At 34.4% G+C, this 14,661-nt stretch overlaps 1 protein-coding gene and 1 long non-coding RNA gene across 2 annotated transcripts in view; both read left to right on the top strand.

Moving 5' to 3' along the window:
• Positions 1 to 4,408: 4,408 nt before the first annotated feature.
• LOC138140217 (uncharacterized) lies at positions 4,409 to 5,473 on the top strand. Its single transcript, XR_011162454.1, has 2 exons — positions 4,409 to 4,609; positions 5,330 to 5,473. It is a non-coding gene; the product is annotated as an uncharacterized lncRNA (long non-coding RNA).
• Positions 5,474 to 13,814: 8,341 nt separating this feature from the next.
• Ephrin (ephrin) overlaps positions 13,815 to 14,661 on the top strand; it is a 69,965-nt gene continuing 69,118 nt past the window's right edge. The window contains exon 1 of the mRNA XM_069060124.1: positions 13,815 to 14,289. Within this exon, the coding sequence (XP_068916225.1) occupies positions 14,129 to 14,289 (161 nt within the window). The 5' untranslated portion in view covers positions 13,815 to 14,128. The remainder of the gene's footprint in view (positions 14,290 to 14,661) is intronic.

Here is a 14,661-nt window from a genome sequence, read left to right as displayed (position 1 = left end):
TAATTTTCCTCTAAGTGATAGATGATTTTTCGTTTCACAATGAATTTTGGTTACTGGCGGCATATTTATTTGGAATTAATCTCTCAAATCAAAGTAAGCAACCTTAGGGGCTAGTTTACAGAAGCGAAATTATGTTAATCGTAATCAAATGCAAGATTAACTAAACACGTGATCAGATTGAACCAATCGAAGTTTCGGATTCATGGGTTAATGGCGCATTAAAATTTAATTCGAATTAAATATTTAATTCTCTTTCTATAAACTGGTCCTATGCATTCAAAATTACTTTTGAAAATTCTAGTTACACACAACATGAAAAACGTCAGTCACCCGGTATATGGAATACTTAGTATACTTACGTAATACATTTTCATATATGTATATTTTTTTTATATTAATAATCATTCACAATCATATGAGTAAAAATGCAATATTAAGACAAGTACTAAAAAGTCACATAATACCTATTCAGTTTTTTTGTATCTCTACAGTCAATCACACAATTAACTAACAACCTTTAATTTTCCACATAAAGAGTAGGCGTGATCCTATTAAATGTGTCGTTGAATTTAATACTTTCACAGTTTGATTTCGGAGACTATTAATTCAAAATTGATTGTTATTGGATATTGGTTGTATTTCACCGCACATTAAAACAAAGATGGCAATAAACAAAGCACGTTGCGAGAGCAATGGATGAACGAATCTATATCGACATTTCGAAACGGGTTTATTTCAAATATTTATTATGATTTAGTAACTTGATACGGCAGTCTAGTGTCTATCAAAGGGGGCCCAAAACAAAAAAGCTGTCGCTTTTCAAAAACAATTAACACAAAATTTGTTGTTCGACTTAAGAAATCACATCTAATTTGTCGAATCGCAAGGGCAAACATCCGGCGGACTTGACACGCGAAATAATTACAGGGGTCGTTGTGAAAAAAGCAAACTTTGAATGTTTTTGATAAAGTACCCCTTCTGTTTGAGCGTCCGTTCACGTTTACTCTGTAAGTGCAATAGAGAAGACATCACATCGCGCGGAGGCAGCTCGTTCGGAGATCCTAAGACTAAAAGCGGTAGACGCGAAAACAAGTGTCAAATTATAACACGCTTGAATCATTTCCGTTCAGTCAGAATGACGGACTGTCACTGACGCATTGCCGGTATTAAGTTCCTATCAACCCAACCGGCCGTATCCTTACAAAAAACGCTTGAACGCACCTCAACACGTCAACACTTGACCCCGAGAAAGCTTAATCCATAAAAAATAACAATATAACGATATTCCATAAACCAGAGCTTTTAATACCAAACTCAAATTGGAGATCTGGCATTTGTTCACGTAAATAAAAATTGTTAAACCGACAAAAATACACGTAAATATACCAAACGGAGTTAATTGAATATCGATTTAGAATTAGGACCTTATGCAAACCCATTCCTGAACATAATGGCTCGTTTTTTCACGGAATATACTAACTACCCCTTATAAAGACGTTAGATATCACTTTATGGATATCCTGGATTGTTTTATCTCTTATAAAAACTTGTTCTCCATTTTACTTTTTGTGTGTAATAAATTCGCTCAAAAATGAAAATTATTTCAGAGATGTCAAGGTGTTTTTCATTCGAAAAATAAAAATATGTATACTCTGCCTTCACATTTTTAATGAAGTTGTTACGTGAAATAAGTAAAGTGTGTTCAAAAAAAGATAAAATTAATTTATGATAAAACTATTAATTCCTTGTCAAATAAATAATAATTTGATATAGCAGATAAAAATCAATTAAAAACTATTCATAATAGAATTAAAAGAGGTTGTATTGAATTTAATAGTTTATCAGTCGGTAATAAAGTAAAAGCATCTAATCAAATATATATAGAAAATAAAGTTTTCAAAAAATTAGGAGTTGCTGCAGTGGAAACAATACAAAAAAATGGACGAAGAAATTGAGTATAAATATAATAAAATTAATGCGTTGGAACAAGAACCTGTAAGTAGTTATGATGAAGAAAAAATAATTGCATTATTGAACAAAAATCCTGTTATTAGATATATCAACAAATAACGAGCAAAAAGACGTTTAGCATTCACTCTTCCTCTTACTAATGAATGAACACGGAAAATTTATTAATCAGGGCAGCTTTAAAGACTGTTCAATTGAAAAATGAAATGAAACATTTTAGAATAATTTTATTCATTATCGTCTGTATTATTGTAATAATTAACATTGACACAGAACATAATACACAACAAAGTCAAAATGCGGAGGCGAGACGCCGGTAATTATGTTGATAAGCACTGCACTATTACTTGATAGTAATATCCGTAATAGTGTATGTACTCCGGCAAAATTGCCGTGCCGCCGGGTGGAGGTGGGATAGTGTACTATAAAAAAAATTGTTATACAAACGGAGAACTATATACAGGCTGTTTGATGAAAAACGCCTTAACCCATAACTTTTTTATTTATTACCCGATTTCAATGAACAAAAAAATCAAAGATATGGTTTTTCAAGCGCTACAAAACAGCCCTAAAATATATATTTTTTTTTGCGTTATCTTCAATAGCTAACGATAGTCAACTTTTTTTTTTAAATGGACACATGTAGTTTTTTAGGCTTGGTCTGGTAAGGTATTTTTTTCTGAATCTAATGATGTATTGAAAGTTATCATTTGGTTCATAGCTAACTGAAAAAAAAATAAAACAATTTTTTGTGGTTCAGCTTATTATAAAATTTTTAAGAGTGCCGTGAAAAACAATCGGAATACAAAGTACGATAAATGTCATCTAAACGTCAACTTAGAAATTTTCATCTGCTTTTTTAAACTTTTTTTATTTAAGTATAAAGTAACAACATTGTCAGTCATGCAGGATAGCAGTCATTTGACTATTATTTTATGTTCGAGTGTAATAAAAATCGTAATTAGACAAAAACAAAAATTTAATAGAAAAAATAATAATAATATGTAATTATTATTATTCATGTTTTCCAAGAAAATAATAATAAAACTCTTCAAGATTGCACCTGAAATTTTTCAAACTCTCACTTGACATTTGTTGCTATTTGTATTCCAATTGTTTTTCACGGCACACTCGAAAATTTCATAATAAGCTGAACCACAATTAAAAATTGTTTTATTTTTTTTCAGTCAGCTATGGACCAAACGATAACTTTTAATGCATCATTAGATTCAGAAAAAAATACTTTACCAGACTAAGCCTAAAAAACTACATGTGTCCATTTAAAAAAAAAAAGTTGACTATCGTTAGCTACTGAAAATAACGCCAAAAAAATAATATTTTATGGCTACTTCGTAGCGCATGAAAAACCATATCTTTGGTTTTTTTGTTCATTGAAATCGGATAATAAATAAAAAAGTTATGGGTTGAGGCGTTTTTTATCAAACAGCCTGTATACAGTAGTCTCTTTTTGGGAAGCTCATACGCGGACAAAATCCGATAATTTATTATAATAATGTTAGCTGCATTTCAGCCCTCTTTAATTTTTTCACCGTTATGATCAGAAACAAAATAAATCCAAACATTATCCTACATACAGTATGTCTTAAAAATGCGCGAATTCCGAATTCAGAACGTTGTAGGGGATCACTTCACTAGTCCAAATATGGAAATTTAAAAAAAATCACTACTCCCCGCACAGAGATACATTGGTCCGAAGGTGCACGCTTTGAACTGCGTTTTCTTCAAATACAGGCTGAAAAGTTCAATGTTTATTGTTATTTATGGTGTAGATGATTGTGGAAAATAATAACGTAAAACAATTTTTTGAAGAATAGCTTTACTTTGGAGTAAAAAAATCTAAAATTTTTGTAATTTTTTTTTTAAATGGAACGGCAACATAGCTAGAATAGTATTTTGTCACAGTGGATATGAAGGCTGCTATGTATTAAACAAAATTAAAGTGCTTATATCTTCTTCAGGAAGAGCGAATTTTTTTTTCAAAGTATTTTTCGAGCTCCACTGGGTCCTTCCCACGCACGCTCTGAATTCGGAATTCGCGAATTTTGAGACACTCTGTATACAGGGTGAATCGGGAAAAACGGCCGAAACTCCGTGAGTGTATGTACACGTGAAAATAATGTTTAAAATTTATAGCGCAATTAAATATACTTGTATTGTGAAATTGTAATTAAAGATGAATTATCCAGAAATATGGCAAATAGCAGAGAATACCAACAGTAAATTTGCTGCCGGCAATATGTGTTACCAACTGAAAAATGTTTCTAGATTTTGGATGTGTTAATGGTTTATTAACGTATTCAAAGTAAATGCATTAACAGCTTTTTTAAAACAACAAATTCGAAAAAGGTGTTTTAGAGGATATACGAATAAAATGGGCACATATGCAACACACTATACAAATACGAGTTGATAAGTTGAATCGAAGCTCTGGTTTGTGTTGCGCGCACAATCCCACAATCTCCTCTCATGCAGTAATGAAGCTTACAATTGACAGCTGACGTAGAAAGGCATTAAAAATAACAAGTAACAAATTGTTATTTCTACAATTTCTACGGAATCATAGTACGCAACGGAACTTTCCTTTCTATTTTTGTTCTGTGTATTTAGTTTAATCGAATCGGTAAGTAATTATCGTGTTAATTCTTTTTCTGGTATCAGGCGAGAAATTTGGGTTTAAAATTTAAAATTTATAAACACTACTATGTGTGGCTGGGTAACAAAGTAGCGAACTTTTTTATCTTATTTTTTCGTTTGTAGATATGCACGGAAAAAAGTATGTTGTAGATATAAACACGATAAAAACACTAAGAGAATAATTCCAGCTCTCTTTATTAATTCAGAGAAACCTCAAATTACGAGGAATAGAAATGGGCTTCAGTGAAATATGCAGTACAGCCAAAATTATTGGTACCACAGGTACCACCGAATTTAAAGATTTAAAGGTGATATGATAAATTAAATACAGAAGTAGAATTGAAAATAATACGAGGTCCAGATAGATTTAAAAATGAGATTCTGTATAAATTTGAAACAACCTTGTGACTATGTATTTTTCAAATTCATGGATAATACAAGAAGTTCAATTACAGTTGTAGAGACATATCAAAAGTTAATAGATTTTGTGAATTATTACCTCCAGTACTAAAGCCTTTCCCAGATTTTGAAAATGTAGATTTTACGTAAGACGAAAACCTAACATTAGATTACATTATAAATTTCTTTTCTTTTTGGAGGAACTGAAAGGGAAAAGTATCCTGAATTTGCTAATGAACAATAAAAATATATTAAAAGGGCAAGTGTTTGGCAGTTTATTGTGTACTAATTGTTTAATTTTTTTCAGAGACATGGTGTTTGAAGCAACACCACCATCATCGAGCGAGACTGAAAGCGATGATTAATTTTTGTAATACATACATATACATATGTATGTATATACTTTGTAATAATATAATGACTTGAAATAAATGTAAAATATAATTTTTAAGTTTTTTATATTATTTCCAAGTTGAAGTAGATGTCTGCAAAAAACTAAACCAAACGATACTTAAAAAACTGACATATTTTGTTTAAAAATGGGGTATTTTTAAAATTGTCCAATATAGCTTCTAGTAGGCGTTCTTAAAAGAGACTTTTGGAGTAAGTTTTTTATGCACAATTTTATTTGGGTCTTGATATAATATATTTTTTCTTTTAAATAAATAACTAACTGAGCTTGCTATAAACGATCAGGTATACATATCTGCAAGAATTTTCTTAATTAGTAGGTATAAATGTGGTTATAGCCGACACAAAAAAGAATACGTATATTGAAAAGTAACAGAACAAAAGCATTTTGAAAATTGTCCATTTTTTTCGATGTTTTAAATTTCGCGGGGTAAAAATAAAAAAAAAGAAGAAATTTTGACTTAATTTTGATACTAACGATAATGGCATGTGCCCTAAAGGTACGAAATTTGAAGTTAATTAGTTGAGTAGATATATCTTGAGACATTATCTATATTGAGATATATTTTTTTTCAAATCGCGATAAATTAGCCAATTTTGGGATTTCCGAAATGGGGTTTCGGAGTCAGATTTTGCGAATCCCAACTTTAAAGAAAAAGCAATTTTTTTTTTCAAATTTTAGAAAATTCGGTTATACACTACCGAGTTACTGATCAATTTATCTTTATCATAATTTGATTCTTACTTAAGAGAATATTTCCGAAAATGAGTGACTATTATTTATTACATTTATACATTACGGTGTGACTTATGGCCTTATTTGCGGTGAGTCGGTGAAGTAGGTGATTGTTGTCCACTTTCCCCTAACTGGTCGGCGGCTTTGATTGGTAGTGAAAAATTCGGCGAGAATATTCGGTTAAAAAATTCGGTCGATAAGATCGAATCGAGTAAAAGCGGCATAATTATTTTTGTTTGGACGTGTGATTTTTTTTACGTAATTTTATCGAATATAAAATTTCTCGAAGGTTGAAATCTCATGGTGTGAAATTTGTCAGAGTTTGTCCTGGTGCAAAATCAACCATAAAAAAACATTGATGAAATAAGATACGTTTTCCTTATAGTGCGCGTCAACGTATGACCATTTTAATATATAAAATTGGCATTTTTACAGCGAATTTTATGACCATCTACATGATGTTTTATAGTGATAATTAAAATTCTCCAAAAAGACTAACAAAAACACACTGTAAAATTGGGCAATATTTCGGATTGTTGGTCAACCTCGTAAAAGGTGGCGGCAGTCGAATTTAAATAGTTTTTTATTTAATACAGCATATTTTATCGGCCGACATAAAGTCGGTTTAACGCACTTTGCGAGATTTTTCGGGGTCTAGCTGTGTCGGAGTATAACCACTTTTTATTTGGAGCTACCGAAAGTTTAGTGCCGATGTTATCATATTACATCTTGATTGAAGCAAAACATAAACAAAACGATAGTGACACCATGCAAGCGTTTGGTGTTAAAGTCGGTTAACTTTCGAAACAAGTTCACCGGTGTCACTGGTAGCGCGCCATGTATCTCGTCGTCGTCAGATTTTTCAAATAACATTCCTTACACGAAATACGTCGTACAAAAATAAAATGTCGTCCATAAATTCGCGCTTAATTACCTCCATTGTTAATGTAAATTAAAGGGTGGTCTTACCCTTCTCCAATACAGGTAGTTATGAAATGAACTGATATATGAACATCCTCAAAGTAAAACGGCAAAATTTTACACAAAGCGCCCATTATTCGTAATTTCCTGAAAGTTCGAACAATGCGATGGACCTGTCTCTAAAGACAAAACTTTCAAAAGTTGTTTAGGATAAATGCAATAAATCAAACTTTACTTTACAAATAAATATCGCAAGCACACCAAATTCATTTTACAGGGTGTTATGTAAGTAATCTGCCAACAGTTAAGGGACAATGCAAAATGCCGAGAGTTTTAATAAATTGCAATTTTTTGTTCTGTGAAAAACTTCTTGTAGGAACTGGACGCCTTGAAAGATAACCAATTACGTTACTGTTTCCAAATTATTCAACATTCACGTATCAAGTTTTTCTAGAAAATAAAAAAAACAGAACTGCCAAAATTGACATTTCTAGTTTTATTAGTACAGTGGTATCGTTATTTCAATTATTGTGCCTGCAAGTGCCTCAATTCTTCACAAACGAGGAATATGCAAACATGCTTGGTCTATGGTGAGGTTGAACAAAACAGTCGAGCTGTGGTAAGACGCTATCAGGAACTATATCCGAATAGAGGACTGGCAAGCAGAGGAGTCTTTGTAGACGTCCACAGAAGGCTTTGTGAATCTGGTCAAGTTCAGCAAAGTACTTGTGATCTAGGAAGGAATCCTAATCAAAACGCTGTACAACGTGATGAACACATTTTACATTTAATTGACGAAAATCGCAATCTGAGTGTAGGTACGTCAAATAAGTCAAATATTTGAGACATCAACATTTACAGTTTGGAAATTGTTGAAAATGAAAACATACATCGTTATCATTATAAACGTGTACAAGCGTTACGATCCGAAGACTTCGATCGTCGAACAAACTTTTGTCGATGCTTGCGGTTGCTGTTTGAAAATCATGCGGAAATTTATACTTCGAGTTACTACACACTCTAATTGAAGAGCACAGAGAAAATCTTCCAGTGGAAATTTTCGCAAACATATGGCACATGCAAGATGGAACTCCTCCGCATATTCACCGTGACGTTAATTATTTGAATAATGAGTATGGCAACAAATGGATCAGTAGAAATGGCCCTGTAACGTGGCCACCGAGGTCTCCGGACCTAAATCCTTTAGATTTTTATTTTTGGTTTACAACACATTTCCTCAAAACCGCCATGAGTTATGGACCAGGATTTTGGATGCACCAAATCAAATACGAAATGATCCCGAACTTCTTACATCCGTAAAAGGGTCGTTGCTGCGGCGTTGGCAAGCATGCATTGAAAACAATGGGGGACATTTTACACATTTAATTGAATAAAATTTCATTTTTGGTAGTTGTTGATTTTCATAATTTACGCCGCTACTGTTTTTTAATTTCAAATGTGACAAGCAAGTGACAGATACTGTTTTTTAAATCTGAAATCACCATGATTCTTAAATTTTGTGTAATTTGCGTTGTCAGCTCTTATTGGTCAACTTTAAATCTTTTCAATTGCTGTAAGAGGAAAAGCAGTAACAAATTATACGTATAGTTTTAATCGTTGCAGAGGTACTATAGGTACACTAGTTACGTTTTGGCAGATTACTTACATAACACCCTGTACATATACAGGGTGCGTCACGAGGTTTAGTAAATATTCAAATTCTATATTTTGCATCTCCAAATGATAATTTAAAAATAATTTTAAATGCTAAATCTTAAAAGTGAAAAATAATGGCAAATTGAAGCCACCGAAAACTGTTAGGTGGTCACAAGAATATTAATGAATCAATACGCACTCATCAAGTCAAAACATACAAAAACTACGTTCACTTTCGTAGAATAAAAAGCGACAAACAGCTGTTGAGATGCGCCGGGACACAAAAACCACGTTCACGTTCATTAAACAAAATCGTACACAAATTAATCAATTATCACAGAAATATGTAATAGTTTTCAGTTGACTTTTGTTCTGTTGTTTGGGTTTCATCGTGAATTTGAATTTAGGTCGTCCACGGTATTAGATAAATTTGTCATTTACAACAAATATAAATAAGACAATTATTTATAATAATAATCGTTTAAAATGCTGTCCCCCGTTATCAATGCATGTACGCTCACCTCATCTCCACGAGTCACTCAGTCTATTAAAAATCGTATTTCGCCAATTATTCTGGCCGCACTTCTTCACTATTTACAGGTTCCGCGTACACCAATTGTTTCATATGGCCCCATACGAAAAAATCACAACGAATTAAATTCCGTGAACGAAGAGGCAATGGTATTGGTCCGTTTCTTCCAATTCATTCATCTGGAAAATTTTCGTCTAACCATTCCCTTACAATTATTGCATAATGTGGGGGCGCACCATCGAGTAAGTACCACATATCGCGCCTTACTATCAGAAGTAGGTCCTCTAAAAGATCTTCTAGTCTATTTCTTAATGAGTCCAACTAATGTGCACCAGTTAATCTCGGTGGTCATCAACGATGCCATCCCAAACATTGATTGAAAATTAATTTTGAAATGCGTGCTTGTGTTTTCGTCACTCCAAATATGCGTATTGCGGCTGTTATCTGCACCTTCACGGGTAAACCCAGCGTTGTCAGTTGCCATCAAGGTCTTGACAAATCAATTATCTTCATTGTGATGGTGAAGTACAAAAGCATTCGCAAAAATTGACTCGCCGGGGAAGATCTTCGACTTTTAACACTTGCACGCGCTGCGCGTGATATGGGTACAAATTAATCTTGTTCGTGTAAAATGCGCCATACCATTGATTGTGATAAACCCTGTTGAACGGCAAGCCTTGAAGTTGGTGCGACAGAATCCTGAGCTTCCAGTCTTCGGTCACTTTGTGTAGGGCCCATGTCCACTGTGGACATGCGGAAGGAACCGTAATCAGTAATCACGAAGTACCTACTCCCGGGTACAAACGCGCGTCAGGGACTTGTCGAGTTGGAAATCGCTTCCGATAAAGACCTACTGCCATGCTACTGCTCTGGACGCGTTACCGCGAGCTTCACTGTAGATCCGCTTTTTCAGTGATACAGAAAAACGAGGAAAAAAAAAACATAGAAAAGTTAATTTTTCATTTAAATTTGTGCCACTTTTTTTTAATAATCAATGTGTACAAAGGCATCAAGGGTTAACATTTCTACTACACCTCGTGGATCCAACTATGTATACCTATATGTTTCGTAAAATGTATCAAAAACTTGTAAGTGTATCAATTTTTATTCGGACCTTCTGCGTCCAAAATTACCATTACCAAACACACCAATAAAATTTTAAAAACAAATATCTCTGCAAAAGACTTTTCCGAAAATATTTCATTATTTGCATTACAGCATAAATAGTGTTAAATAATTCATTAGAGGTGAGTACTTTGTGATGTACTTCATAACAAAAACAATCAAGTCAATTATTACATCGAAAAGTAATTAGTGTCAATTTATAACTTATAAATAAATATAAATTATACTCAATTTGCAAGAAATCAAGTCCATTTTGAAAGTTTACTTGACCTTATCATTACGCCTAGACGCCAGCAAATGTATTACTCATGACTTCATTACTTGTTAATTTGTCAATAATTAATTGATTATATTGACCATATAAGAGCCTTTACGATCAGTAATTTCGATAATTAAATACTAAGATTTTTAATTTCGTCCGTGTAATAAACTAAGATATTTTTGAAATAAATTACCTAGAATTGACACAATTCGAACAAATCTTGAACTAAATGTAAAAACTGTGATTTAAAATTTTGTTTTAGCAAATTGCTCCATAACTTGGTTAAGTCTTGTAGAATTGTAAAATTAGAGTGAATCATTCGTTTCAATTTAGTGTTGGTTTATGTCTACTTAAAGAACGACACTGTTATATACATAATAATTTATGTTTGCATTTTATTATACTGTTTAGTAGACATGTATTTCTTCAAGTTTGTTTATAAACCAAGTTGAGCTAATCTCCTTGTTAAGTTGTATCCTGGCTGCTGTAAATGGATAAAAAAATAAATATTTCGGTATTTTCTTCTTCACTACTATCAAACAAATATAAACAAACGAATTTCAATTATCCTTGAGCTAAATGTTTGGCTATTAAAGCACTTAATTTTTGACTTGTTTACTTTTCGTCCGAGTTTGGGTGGTCAATGTTTCTTACACACTTTGCGATCAATCGTGTTCCATAAAAATTATTTTTAAGAATGATTCTTTGCATCAAAAATGTCCCTGCAAGAAAAAAATATAAAACACGTTACACGTACTACATATTTAGGAAAAAAAATGTATCAGAAAAAAACGTTGCTTCCTGGATAAAAATCTTTTTGAACGTCAGAAATATGGCGGTGTGACGTAAACAGCAAATTTCTGGTGGCGTCTACATTTGAGCGGTTATCAGATGAACAGAGACAATTTTTTCACGTATTGTAACGGATTTAAACCGTAATTTTGAAATTCACTTAACATGAGGGTGATTCAGATAATAATCGCAATTGTTCAAAGCTTTTGTTCATTACAGTGTTCCGTGCTCGAAGCGGGATCGTATCAGCGGTCGAAATTAAAGACAATTTGTACCGGGTGTCCCATCACTTGTGTCCCGTAGGAAAATGACCTTAAAACTAAATTATATTTATATGAAGGTATTATGGATGCATAAATACTGTTCACCGCCACAAAAATTGGGTATTACTTTTTTGTTAAAATTAATTACCTAGGTACAGCAGGCAAAAAACTATCACTTTAAAAATTAAATTTTGTTCAATGCAGTTCAAATTTAGTATACGTTTTGAAAAAATGGTAGAGCAATAAAATCCGTGATTAGAATTTAATTAAAATGTTTTGATGTAAAGATATTTGGTTAAATTAATTTGGGCCGTTCTACTTTATGAAAATTTATTGCAGACGAAGATTTATGAGGGGTGCAGTGTGTTTGACGCCGTAACACAGGCAGGTACCGCTGGAACCCTCTTGAATGGTCTTCGTACCATAAATTGTGGACAAGAATAATACCCACAAACTTAACTTTGTCTTCCATAAATTTTTATAAAGTAGAAGGACCCAAATTAAATTAACCAAATATCTTTACATCAAAACATTTTAATTAAATTCTAATTACGGATTTTATTTCTCTATAACTATTTCATAACGTATACTAAATTTGAACTGCATCGAACAAAATTTAATTTTTAAAGTGATAGTTTTTTGCTTGCTGTACCTAGGTAATTAATTTTAACAAAAAAGTAATACCCAATTTTTGTGGCGGTGAACAGTATTTATGCATCTATAATACCTTCATATAAATATAATTTAGTTTTAAAGTCATTTTCCTACGGGACACAAGTGATGGGACACCCGGTACAAAGCGTAACGATTTTTCAAAAATTTTACACATACTTGGACGGGTCCGACGTGGCTCGGGTAAACTAAATTTGCGCCTCATTAGTCCGTTGTTTATGGCTTTAAATTGATTTGGAGACACGTAGCAGATCTTGATAAAAATAATTTATGTAGTTTATTAGTAGGAGAAACAATTTCACCAAAGCATTTTAACAAAAATTACATTCCACTTACATCAGACTATTACTGGGGAATTTTTGAAACTTTTTGTAGCATTATTGTGATTGTTATTTAGATAACGGATACAAGACCGTGTTCGAGTCTTCAGTTCACACGCACAAAACGAGGATTTTCAGGTAATAACGAATGTATAAAACGAATTCAATCTGTAACAAAAAATAACTCACACTCTTTCTACTGTTCCACTTTTTTTGACCACATTAACTTTTCTTATCTCGGGAATCTTAATTAATTACTTTTATACGTAGATATTTTCTGTACCGTGACATCTTGACAAGATGTCGGTTGTAAAACCGAAGGTGCAAGGAGTCAAATTGGAGGGTTGCAAAATGTCATTGATTCGTGATTTTTAAACGCGAAAAAAATTAGATAAAGTGAGTTTTGATTTTTGTTACAAGTGTGAACGTTGTTAAATAAATTTTTAGTTAATTTATGTTGTCTATTTGTGTGCCACCTAGTAACTAATGAAATAAAAAATGTCAGCCATTTTCAGATTGATGTTTAGATAAGTGTAGATCGGGGATCAGCAGATAGTTCACAGTGTATATTAGTCGAAAATATTTAATGGTGAATAATTGTGGAAGGTATTTACATTTGTGGGAAAATATTTCAGATTTTTGCATACGAAGCAGATCCGAGGTGATTCCGTTTGGTAGATAACGGTGCCCGGGGATGGTCAAAAATCGAACGGATACGATACAGGTGGAATTATAAAAAAAATGATTTTGATCAGTTTTCGATGATCGTCGAAAGTGTCCGAACGTAGGGGGTTGTGGGGCCCGGAGGTGGGTTTGGGCGACGTCGATATCGCGAATCTCGTCGAGGAACACCAGATGGTACGATGGTATGATGGTTTCGCGTCTCCGGACGCGCTCGGGGGCTAATTAATGGTGGTCAGTTATTATCGTGATATTTGGCGTTTGGCATACATGCCGTCCCCATAAACAAGCGCGCATTCTGATCGAAGCGGCGATTGCGGGAGGGCAGCGAGTTCGAAGTCTTCCCGTGCTCTACCATCTACCTGCGGGCCAGCGACCAGCGACCACCGTCGCCGCCACCGGGGCCTCACCTGCTGATCCGGCGATTGCGGACGAGAAGCGACGACCGGAGGCCGACGGCCGACCAACTGGCGCGTTGCCGGTCGGCGCACCACGCCGCAGAAGTCCAGGTCGCGGAGGAGCAGAGAGCAGAACGCGTTGGACCGCCGTTGGAGGAAATCGCGACACGCCAGCTCTTCGACCGCATCCACGTCGGAATCGAACATGTGCCGGGACAATGACAGTTTCTGGTGGGTCAGAGCCGGCTATTGTTGAAGATGCCGGGTGTCCCTCGATGGTAGGAGGGTCTTGGTTGGTGTTCAGTGGAAGAGTGATTTTTGGTGATCGGGTCGCGAGATGGCCGTGTTAATAAAGAAGTGCAGTTTGATCTTGCCGGGGTTTAGAACCACCTCCTGTCTCACCGTAGTGTTGCTCGTCTGCATGGAGACCGTCTTCTTGTGCACCCAGTCCACCTGCTCGAAAACGTTCCACGTTCACTGGAATACCACCGACAGCATGTAAGTCCGACTCCGACTCCATTGTTTTGTCGAAATTAACAATTTGGACGTAGCCGGGGCCCGTTATTCGGCCGCCGGCTCTTCTCCTAGCTGTTAATTTCAAGAGTACAAATTTGCCGAGCTAAATTAATATTCCTGCGGTACGGAATGGTTCTATTGTTCTGGTTGTGCCTTCGAGTTGCGATTCACAATGCGAAGAACAATCGAGGGAAGCGGTCAATCAAATGGGGTGTGTGAAGGCTCCAGACTGGCAGTCGCGGAAATCGCCTTTTTACACAACCGGCGAATCTTCAAACTGGAGAACATCTCGAAAGAATGCAGCTTTTGACATGTTACAACACGTGTTTTACGGGCGACACGCAAAAAAGCTGC

This window comes from Tenebrio molitor, chromosome X, assembly GCF_963966145.1.
Source record: "Tenebrio molitor chromosome X, icTenMoli1.1, whole genome shotgun sequence".
Classification (NCBI taxonomy): Eukaryota; Metazoa; Arthropoda; class Insecta; order Coleoptera; family Tenebrionidae; genus Tenebrio; species Tenebrio molitor.
The sequence above is the reverse complement of the archived record's forward strand: the minus strand, read 5'-3'. Positions and strand labels throughout refer to the sequence as shown.